The 11,834-nt window shown below is 40.7% G+C and overlaps 1 protein-coding gene across 1 annotated transcript; it reads right to left on the bottom strand.

The window, feature by feature from the left end:
- Nucleotides 1-690: 690 nt before the first annotated feature.
- Nucleotides 691-9,514, bottom strand: LOC148721672 (ATP-binding cassette sub-family C member 4-like). Its single transcript, XM_088736761.1, has 6 exons — nt 8,972-9,514; nt 8,140-8,519; nt 6,129-7,462; nt 5,274-5,844; nt 3,716-3,852; nt 691-2,574 (listed from the first exon to the last, which is right to left on the bottom strand). Exons 1-6 carry the CDS (start codon nt 9,509-9,511, stop codon nt 1,721-1,723), a joined length of 3,816 nt encoding a protein of 1,271 aa, XP_088592887.1. The 5' UTR covers nt 9,512-9,514; the 3' UTR covers nt 691-1,720.
- Between the last annotated feature and the right edge of the window lie 2,320 nt (nt 9,515-11,834).

Below are 11,834 nucleotides of genomic sequence, written 5' to 3' on the forward strand. Positions count from 1 at the left end.
GTGATGATGATCTAAGTGATGATGATCTAAGTGATGATGATCTTAGTGATGATGTTGATGCTTGGAATGATTGGGATGTTTCTTTGTTTAACAAAACTTATCAATCTATTAATTCTGGTTTTGCTACAAGTGTCGATGATGCTGTGGTTGATTATGTTCCGGCCGGGTTTGATGATGATGATGATGATGATGATGATGATGATGTGGTCGGGGTCGATGAACTGAATGCTTCTTTTGAATTTAATGTTTCCTTGTTTAACACAACTTATCAAACTATCAGTTAAGTTAGAAGAAACACTGTCAGGCATGAGTTTCCTTGGTAGGCTGTAAGATAATCTCACACTGAGCATGGATCAACACAGTCTTCAAACGCAGCTGCTGCTTTGCGCCTTTTAATTGGTGTTGGTTGTCTGGCACTTGAAGCTTTATCCTACGAACTTGAGAAATTTGATTTCCAAGTTGAGGAGTTGTTGCGACCTATGATACACGATCACGATGACTAGGATCACGAGGACTAGGATACCTTTGAACCAGATGATAACTTAAAATGACTTTCTTTCGTAGTTGATACTGCTGGTCCCTCTTGAATAATGTTTGTCATAGGTTGCCAAACAACGGTTCAATTATTTTAACCTCGCTATTTCAAAGACGATTCTATGGCACTTAAGAACAGTTTTAAAAAACATGACCTTTTTGATGTGAAATAAAGGTATTGAAGTATTTTGCTCTCTTTCATGAACTGAAGGGAATTTAATCTTTGAAGACTGTCATGGCGCAGTGGTGAGAGCACTCGCCTCCAACCACTTTGGCCCGGGTTCGATTCCCGGACCTGGTGTCACATGTGGGTGGAGTTTGTTGTTGGTTCTCGTCCATGCTCCGAGGGTTTTTCTCCGGGTCTTCCTGTTTTCCTCCCTCCGCAAAAACCAACATTCCAAAATCCAATTCGATCTGAAAACAGTGGACGAGAAGAGCCGCCCACTGGAAGTCCATCGCTAAATTATTTATTTATTTATTCGAAAGAAAGCTCGACTGCAGAATTTTTGCAAAAGCCTGCGTTTGATATATTTAAACGGCATACAGGAAAGGAAAAAGGGTAAAATACATCAAATCGAAACTTACTCGAAAACGTGAATGGGAGGGGAGAACTTTTACTGGGTTTGACCCGCTTCACTTTGATTTTCGTATCCGGAGAGAATTTATTAAATGTTGGAAGCAACTTCGAAAAAGCTACAGATTTGTCTGTAGAAACATTTTCCTTGAACCGGTTTTCCTCACCTGCCAAACAGGGATCTTTTTTCTCCGTTTACAAGCGGGCAGGAGAAAACGCAAGGCAAGCTTGACAAGTGAGAAATGCGCCCTACCCGTCCCTCTACCATCCTTTAATTAGGGTAGAGCTGACCCCCATCTTTTAGAGTGGAAAATTATTGCAAGCCCAGCGAGAAACTGGTTTGGAAAAATTTGTAGTGTTTAGTCTAGATCGCTCTCTCGCAGACATTCAGAAGACGATTTTGGACATTTTATTATTTCTTCCTTTCCCGTACCACGTTTCAAAGCACTCGACCGAAAATTTTCAGAAAATCTCTCTCAGTTCTCTCGTTTAAAATTGTATAGACCGTGGCAGTATTCAATACTTCAGTTTTGATTCAACAAAAGCACACACGATAAAAGCAGAAACTACTAATCATAGCTGACTGGAATCAGTTATAAAACGCTTTAGTTTTCATGTGCCAAAGGTTCCAGACTCGACCACCTCTCCCTCCTTGAAAACAAGAACTTTGTCGCAGTGTCGGATGGTGTTCAGACGGTGAGCTATAGTTATTACCGTGGAGTGCTTCAGTTTCTCTCGCACCACTCTCCAGATTGTTTCTTCTGTCCCTGGATCCACGTGTGCAGTGGGTTCATCCAAGATGACAATCTTGTTTTTCTGCAACAGAACACGAGCCAAACAAATCAACTGACGTTCTCCTACACTTAAATTTGCGCCATTTTCCAACAATTCGTAATCCAATTGTCCCTCAAGACTTTGTACGAAATCTTTCAGTTGCACATCCTCCAAGACTCGCCACAGGTCTGCGTCTTGGAAGCGCTGCCCAATATCCAGATTTTTCCTCAAGGATCCACTGAAAAGTACTGGAGTTTGGCTAAGAGAGGATATACATCCTCGAGCAGCTCGGAGATTAATATTCTTTAACTGAATTCCGTCCACCAAAATCTCTCCACCAGGGTCGGGTATGCGCAGTAGAGCTGCTGCAAAAGATGATTTGCCGGCGCCCGTGCGGCCTGCAACACCAATGTTTGAGCCTCCTATAATGTCAAGATTGATGTTCTTCAGTGCTTGAGGTCCCCCCGGGTAATACGTCATCGACACATTGCGGAATATAATATTTCCTTCGCATGGCCAGTGCTCCGGGGGACGTCGTTCCACTTGGTATCCAGGCTCAGAGTCAAGCTTGGTGTAGGTCATAACTCTTTCAACTGACGTCATAAAATTCTCGACATCTGATGATTTTCTGACAGCGTATTGCGTCAGAGACATTGTTTGGACGACGTACGCAAGGGAAAGTCCAGCGGAAGCTTTTTTTAAAAAAATGGTAATCAAAATAAACTAAAGGAACAAAGAAAGTGTTATAACTAAAAGATTTCCGTTTTTCTCGCGTTGTAAAATCAATGTTGATTATTGATTTCTCTACGCTCCCATCGCAACACTAGAAATCCTCTTCAGGCGATGACGTCAAATAAGAACACGTCGGTTATTTTAGCATGATGGTTTGCCGCTATCAAAGCGCTTTGGCACTATGTAATGGTGCTTTAAATCCTTATCATAGTCCCTCTTATGATGCACGGCAGAAATTTGAATAACGATAAAGCAAAACAGCTTTTTGTTTGTGACGAAAGGTCATGAAAAAGCGTCACTAAAAGTCATGCGTAAAAATTATGTTATGGTGATCTGTTTTGAAAATCTATTTCAGTTGCACGAATAACAAAATATTTTCTCCCTAAGATTCCCTACTCAATAGTTTGATATTTTATTTCTTTTCCACACGGAAAACAGAACTCCACACGACTTGACGGGACAACGCACGTCGCGTGTACCTAATGTAATGACATGTGGGACATGCTCAACAGGCCTTTTGCAGTTAGAGATCACGTGCTTAGATACCGCATAGCAACGCCATATTGCAGAGCAAGCACTCCAGTGATCTCAGATGTCTGCATTCAAACAAAGAATACAGCGGACAACAAGTTAAAGGGTATCCCAATTCGAGAAATCTTGTAAGTTTTAAGCAACAGCTTCCTTGGAGTGTATCAGTGAAAAACGAATTTTGGTGTGATTTTGCTGCTGATACACTCCGGGGAAGCTGTTGATTACTTCTTACTGGATTTCTCGAATTGGGTTACCTTTTGACCTGTTATCCGCTGTATTCTTAGTTTGAATGCAGACCTCTGTGACCTCTATACTGTCTGAGATCACTGGAGTGCTTGCTCTCCAGCATGGCGTTGCTATGCGGTATCTAAGCACGTGATCTCTAGCTGCAAAAGGCCTATTAGTTGAAAAAAACTTTGTTGAAGTGGAACGGTCTTTATGAAGACGGTGACGAAATGGGTTGACTTGCTTTGGAGGCAATATACACGGAAAGATTTGCCGTACCGACTTATCGCACGCCATGTCACAATGTACGGGTGTACATGAGCGTGGAACGGAGCAATTACTTACCGGCATCTTGAGATAATAAAACTGCCCCTAAAACCACTGAGCCAATTAATAGAGCCATAACTGCATCCATATGGGTACTGAACCATCTGCCACCGACGGTCATCATGATAAACGACTGGGTATGAGTGTCTTGGTGGCTGTCCAAGGAAAACAAAAATAAACTGACGTAAATCATCTCGAGTAGAAATGTTTAGTTCGCATAGCATCGCGCAGGGTGTGGTGGTGGCGATATGTGTGGGTGTGCGTGTGTGCTTGTGGAGGTGGGGGAGGGGTGACTGGGGGTAAATAGAAGAGACTGTCGTCTCCAAGATGAACAACATGTCGGGAAGTCTTCTTAACTATACTGATAACTGGTCTTTTTTTTTCGTCTTATTTTTAGAGGAGGGAGCCGGTATACAACCTTGCTTGTTGATATGTAACAATTTAAGGTGGCTGAACACAGTTTTTGATACCTTTGTTTCTTTCACCATTTTCTCTAAAACCCTTGATCTCTCGGTCGCCAAAACTGGCAGCAAGCAAGTTAACAACACAAACTTTGCCTTTTCGACAGTTAAGCTGACGTATGTGCCGTTGCCATAGCGACATGAGTAGATATATATAGGCAAATTAAAATCGGTTTTGTTTCTTTGTAGAAAATCTAGTCATTAGATTTTCTTTATAATTTGCATGCAACGAGCCTGTAACGATACTCACAAGTTAACACCATTATGCTGACAATTTAACAGAGAGATCTTTGATTATCCCTTGTTCAAGGTGGTTCACTCGATTTTCTAGAATTTCCTTTGTTTAAAATCAATATTTTTCAATACTCCAGTTATTTATTTCCTAAAGTATTTTTGTGCCAAATTTCGTGAAATTCTAATGAGTGGTTCTCAAGAAATAGGCATATTTCCGAGAGAGCAATTTTCCATTCAATCACAATTTTTTTAATTACTAAGCATGCGCTGCATTTGACTGGTTTCTCTCGGTAACGACGAAAAAGCTGAGGTAAGTTCTTTTCACCGTTAACTTTTCTAACATATCTTTGTAATAAGAGATTAAAGCCCTCTATACATTGCGCCAACTATAGAGAAAAATAGCGCAGATAGTGCTGGTACGTGTTGAGTAAATGAAATGACCGCTCTGTTGACGGTATGTTTGTTTTCTGCAGTCCTTGTGCGCGGGCTGAATTGCATCAGCAAAAGCGCGCGCGAAAATTGTGTTCAGCCACCTTTAGGTTTTTCTATCCTTGTCTGCGGGCAGACCCTTGTTACTAACGCTAGCTGCAGCACGGGCCTTTCTTCGCCAGCGAGAAATTTTGAGAAGAGTCGGCACAACGTCTGGCAGTGGCACCACTATTAATAGCAGATCCCTCGAAGACCTTTGGCGGGCTCATTCTGCTCAAACTGTGAATGTCTTCATGCCGTGCAGAACTCAGTTTAACTAAATTTTGAAACGGCTTCTATTTGCATTTGATAAACATTAGAGCTTGATGACAAAAAAAGAGTATCAGTCGAAAAAAAAAAAAACAGAATCTAACTGCAAGATTTCAAAAGATTCACATGCACTTCGAACTTACGTGTAAAACTTGTCTATAAAATCTTTTTGTCTTCCCCTGGTCCGAATCGTGTTCAGTCCGTCAAGGGTCTCTGATACGTGAGAGAAGAATGGGCTTCGACATATTGACTCCAATCGTTTTAGTTCTCTGGAACTCTTCAAGTAGAATCTCGCTAAGTAAAGAATCATGGCCGTCACTGGGACGGTGACAAACAAAAGCCAAGGGTTCGCAGCAGAAGGTACTATAATCGATGAGAGCAGTAACAAAACCAGCTGAATCGTAGATAGAAACTGTAGCGGTAATAACTCATCCATGCAACCCACATCGTTAGAGAATCGATTTAGGATTCTACCCACGGGATTTGAGTCGAAGAAAAGAACCGGTGCTTTTAAAAGAGCCACGACCATTTCGTCGTGAAGACGCTCAGAGCATCTCAGGCAAATCAACAAGAAAATGTAGGCTCTGAGGATGCTCAATACGAAGGAAGCAGCGACCAAACAGCTATAGATAGTAAGATTTGTCTCGTCTTTCTGTTCTGGTGGAAGTTTCGTGGTCAAAAACGACAGCCATACGTCAGGGGAAACCATCGATGCTAAAAAGGGCGAAAAATATGGTAAATGATTAAAATACGTATATTGATTTTAACATTTCATTTCCAGGAAATTGGCGGGCGTAATATGTCAATCTCATCACCCTCTGCGTGCCTCTCTGTTCCAAGTTTCCTTCGTTCCTCTAAAAAAAAACGCGACTGGCCTAGAGTTTCTGACTTCGCTTGCTTTTTCCTCCAAAGAAGAGTAGGACTTGCTTTGCGACACCTAACAATGGGTGGGGAGACTCGTTTTGTCCTTTCTTCTTCAATAATTCATCAGGGCTCACCTTGGGTAAATAAACACAAGCAAAGTACTCCAATGATGAACAAGGAGTGAACACCACTTCTGAAGTAGTCCCAGTAAAGCTTGCTTGATACCGTTCCGATTGCCCGGTCTTCAACAGATATTTTGAGATCTTTGCAATCAGAGGTCAGGTGCATTGTGACCATACCGCTGCGTTTCTCTTCGTTCTCCTTTGGGGTTTTGTCGTTGGAATGAGTTCTTGCCAGAGCATTCTGGTGAAGTGGGTCGATTGTGGAATTTAAAATGCCTTTCTCTTGAAGTTCCGCGTAAGTTCCTCTCCCCAGAACGCGTCCTTTGTGCAGCATAATCACTTGGTCGGCATCTTTCATGTGATGTTCTTGATGAGAAGTTAACAGTCGCGTCTTCTCACCAAGCAAAGACTTAATACACTTTTCGAAAATATGCCGACCAACTTTGTAGTCCACCGAACTCAGAGGGTCGTCCAACAAATAAAGGTCTGCATCCACGTACACTGCACGTGCTAAGCTTACTCTTGCACGCTGACCACCGCTCAGAACGGTACCGCGCTCGCCAACAACTGTTTGGTCACCCTTCGGAAACTGCTGAAAGTCTTCTGCGAGTGCGCATACCTCGATTATTCTGGTGTATCTTGGTTCATCGTACGACTCTCCAAATAAAATATTTTCTTTTAAGGTTCCAGAAAACACCCAAGCTATTTGCGTCGCATACACAAAGGTTCCTTGGCGGCTTATTGTTCCGCTTATATCTGACATCTCGCCAGCAATCGCTGAGAGGAGAGTTGATTTACCGCTGCCCACTGGTCCGGTGACGACCGTCAAGCTTCTTGATGGAGCATTGAATTGAACGTTTTGAATGATAAATTCATCTTTTCTCCCAATTTCCTTGAAGTTTAAATTCGACACAAACAAAGTTCCAGATATATCAGGATTTATCCACTGATCAGTCCCGGGTTTTTCTTCCAATTCTTGTGGCTGGCTTGTCATTTTAAAATCGCTTGATAACTTAACGGAATTTTTCTTTCGTGCTATTTCTTTGTCTTTTACACCCCGATCGTCAGAAATGGCAAACAAATTTTCTAGAATAAGAAAATCTTCTATTCTCCCGAGTGATACAAGTGCTTCACGTGTCTCCACCACACCATACGCAAAATTGAAGCAAATGTTAAGTCTTAGTAAGTTGATAAATATTAAAAGCATAAAGACATTGATTGGTGTTAGGGGTTGACCAGTAAGTAGCAGCGTAATAATGGACAGCAGGGTTGGAATTGAAGTGTACTCCAAGGCAGCCAAACCTGAGAGAATAGCACTTTTCTTTCGGATCATGCCGATTTCTCGTCTGCAAGAAACGAAAAGCATTGTGGTTATCATTTTCAGACAAACTAAACGAACAGAGAAAATCTGCGCCCACTGATTGGCTATATACATATTCCTTATCCGACGGTTTAACGAATGAGACTTGCGGATATTTTGCGAGTGCGTTGTATTCTTCGCAGCCCCGTATTATGTATAAGAAACCATTAAAGTTATCTTTAGGATCAGGTAAAAAATTGATGTACTTGAAGGTTCTTTGATATCAAAGAAAGCCTAAACTACGAAAAAAAAGCAACGTTTGGATGATTTACATAGACGATTTTGTCTCTCCGTTTTCAGTCCGTATTTTTGTCATGTTCCACAGTGTAAAGCCGTGGCATATTTTGCGTGTTCTGATATTTAATAGCGGTACATTAATAAACAATTATTACATCTTAAACCCCACTGAAAACTTAGCATATTTTTCAATAAACAATGCACAATAAACTCTTCGTCGCATTTTCTCTCTGTTCGCCAACGTCATAATCTACGCAAGAACTCGGGGAAAACGTACCGTACTTTGTTGTTCACTCGTTCAGTTACAAAATCTTCGATTATTAGCCCGACATTTCACATGGGTTATCTGGTCGCTATAGCCTCGTCGGTGCAAAGCTCTTGAGCACTTACGTAAATACAAATAATAGATTTTGAAAATTTGCTTACTTTCGTATACGTTTTATTTTTTCTCTGAATTTATCCTCCCACGCATGCGCTTTGATAGCGCGTATCCCAGAAACCACTTGGTTTGTCAAGGAAATTCGCCGATCAGATTCTGCTGCGGCACGCAGACGCAGTGCAGCAAAGACAGAAGACATCTCGTCGTAATAGGGTAAAAGAAGACAGAGAAACATCTCTCCCATAAGAGCCTGCCAGCCAATCAGATACGTCATCAGAAATGTTGTAATTACAATTTGAAACATCGATAAAATTATTAAACAAAACCAAAAAGGTGCTTTCTCTATCCGCTGCACATCATTTGATATGAGATCGATCACACGGCCTGTGGAAAACTTTGACAATGCACTCTTGCTGAGGAGTAAGATCTAAGAATAAAACAATAAAAACCAGCGTCAAAGTGGCATCCTTCTTTTGAATATTCAATTGAGAAATTGACTAAATATAGGGCACATTTTTCTTGGCTTCTTGAAAGGGAAAACCAAAGTTCACTATGTATCCTACTGTCATCCACCAGCCTAGAGCTTAAAAGAACTTTCATGGTATTGAAAGAAAGAGGGACAGAAAATACCCTATGGCTGTGACTAATCTATTACGAGACATTGGTTGAGGGGGTTGCCAGAATTTTCTGGAGCAAACACTTACTGTTGCCAAGGACAGAAAGAATGCATTCCCACCAGACACTCAGTTTCAATTTCTGTTACTACAATCAGACGTTAGGGCTTTCATTATCACCATTATCTTTCATTATCATCACTTAAGCACCGCTGCAGATTTTGGAGAGGAGTGGGAACAAGACAGCTACGTTAGCTGTGCTCACCTTTCTGTAAACGAGACCTCTCAATGCGTTACTCGATCTGATGCCCAGTGTTTCACCCACGTAAATGTAATGTTGCATGCCGAGGCTCCCGACCAAAAGGTTTATTGTCATGACCATCGCTAACAAACAACCATGAAGGAGATAATTGCTATGTTCTCCAGGAGACATTAACATGAAAATCAGATATCCAATGAACAATGGTGAAAGGAGTCGGGAAATCCCGAACAAGACGCCCGTGAAAACAAGAGAAGCAGCCTCCTTGCGGGAAAGCATCTTCACAACACTTTTCCACAACTTCGGTCTTTTTTCCTTCCTCGTGGAGCCAGCTATTTCTTCTTTCCAGTTCTCATCAAGACGCTGTATGGCTGACTGTGAAGTGTTCTCGTTTGAGAGAGGTACAAAATCGCCTTCCTTGAGGGCTCGTTTACTGCCTGTCCTTAAGACATGGTTCATCCATTGGAATAGAAGGAAGGAGAAAAAACCAACTTTCTCAGCAGAGTCATTGGTCGAGGAGATCTTCCTGTAACCATTTGGTGCCATGATTCTAAAGTCCACGGTCGAATAACGATAAAACAAAATCAATACTATTGTCTCTTACTAAGTAATCCAGTGTCACTATTTGTAAGGAGCTAGGATGAACGAAAGAACACTTTTGATGTAAATAGAGTGTTAGAGATAAACACCTTATTCGACGGTTGAACTATATTGGTCATAGTACCGCTGAATATTTTGCGATTTATGTCGTATATTTCCGAGCCCCGTAGAAGAGAAATAAAATTAAGAGCAATGAGCAAATGGCCGCCCGTCTTATAAATAAATTAATAATTACTTAATTGGATTACACAATTAATGGTAGAACCAGTAGTTTTCATTGTGGTCCATGCAAACAACTGAAACAAATTGAAACTGAACATAACATTATTAAGAATCCCAACTGGCCGAAGGCAAGCCAGTTGGCTATTTACAAGCATGGCCGCGAATTTGAACTCGGAGCCACCGTGAAACTAATCAAGGTAGTGGTCAAGGCGGAACTCGAACGCGGGATCGGCGGATTGTGAGTCCGAGACGCTGACCACTCGGCCACACTGCCTACGTCAAACCATCCGATATGGGATATTTTTAGTCCCCTTTTATTGCTTTTTTTACCATTGCTTGATACAGCGATAGTAGTTTAGTAGTTGGGATGTCAGGACCAAAGCAAACTTTGGGGTCCAAAATCCGAAAATAATGTTCTCTAAAAATCTGATATCAAAAGTCTCAATCCAAAAAATGTTTTCTAAAAATTTGAAAAATCCAAAAAATCCAGAAATTTGAAAACTATATTGAGAAATATTTTTCAACAAAGTCGAAATCCAAAACGTATACTCACGAAAATTCCAAGAATTTAAAAAATTCCAATAATTCGAAATGGCGGATTCATAAAACTTGTTCAAACTTGTTTTTCAAATTTGGGGAATCCCCGAAAGAAAAACACTTAAAAGAAAAATCACGTATAGTAAATATGGAGAAAACGGACCAAATACACTTTAAAAAGTTTTTTATATAATAAATATATAGGTGGAAATGAAAACGAATTACAGAATCTGACAAAATACCAGTTCATTGAAATGATAATGAATTTAAGACTTGTTCCAAAATATCAACCTAAACCAACCCCAAGGAAAATTAAATTCGCTCCATCATTCAAAAATGTTCAACAGATGGTTTAAGATTATGAAGAAAATATTATTGAACCAACTCTTGAGTTTAGAGATGGTTATAAGCCAGTCCCTCTACCAAGGACAAGAGAACCGGTCCCTCTCAGTCCGAGAACAAAGAAGAAGCCCGTTCCTCTACAAAGAACAAGAATTGGTGAAACAGATAAAACTTTAAAAGGATATACAAAATCATATGAAATAAACATAAAGAATGATAAAGATTCATTAATTCGAATGCAGATTTGCTATTGGTAAATACAATTGAGAATATATTGAATGACATGAAAAGTCTCAAATTCGTAGAGGCATTAAAGATAACTTTTGAAAAGATCACTTTTGGGGATAACTTTGATGGTGAAGTTCAGATGAAAACAGCATATTTCAATAGCAAACCTCAGACAATAATGAATGAAACAGAAATAGTAGACTCTTTACAATCAACAGAGCAAAATTTATTAAATCGAATTGCACGATGGATTTCAGAGGGATCTGGCTGGCGTATTCGATCAGTTGATAATAGGGACTTCAAGCAAACCACGACGGCTACGGCAACGAGAACGTGGAAAAACAATAGATCTAACTGGCAGAACAATAGTCCAGCACGTGCGTTTTGAAAATTTGTACATTTCTTAGCCGTCCTATGCAAAACAACAACGTGAAATCGCCAAAATTTGCGTCGTCTGCGAACCGAAACCGCGACGGCAAATTATTTTAAATCCATTTGGAACTCAACGCTACTTTTATACGTCATGCTGAAGTTGAGCTGTGGCGCCGTATAAGACAGTAAGCTCCTGCAGCCATGTTTGAAATTCTAACTAAGAGTAGAAAGTAATTTTTTAATCGAAGTCTTCCTTGGCGTTGCCGTCCTGATTGCGTAAGGTCCCTAATCACTACCTGAGTACTGTAACACGTGCGGTTTGTACTGTAACACGTGCGGTTTGTACTGTAACACGTGCGGTTTGTACTGTAACACGTGCGGTTTGTCTACTATCGGGAGATGTAGGAACGGTTCTTGAAGAGACACAGCAAAGCTTTATTTTAGCTTGTCGTGATCAAGCACGTCTAGATAATGACGTGAGGATCTCAATACACTCACTGAAGAATCATGCAGTCGTTGTATCACAATCAAATGTCACGTGACTTATGAAATAACGAGGTATTGATAA

The sequence above is a fragment of the Stylophora pistillata genome, chromosome 10 (genome assembly GCF_964205215.1).
Source record: "Stylophora pistillata chromosome 10, jaStyPist1.2, whole genome shotgun sequence".
Taxonomy (NCBI): Eukaryota; Metazoa; Cnidaria; class Anthozoa; order Scleractinia; family Pocilloporidae; genus Stylophora; species Stylophora pistillata.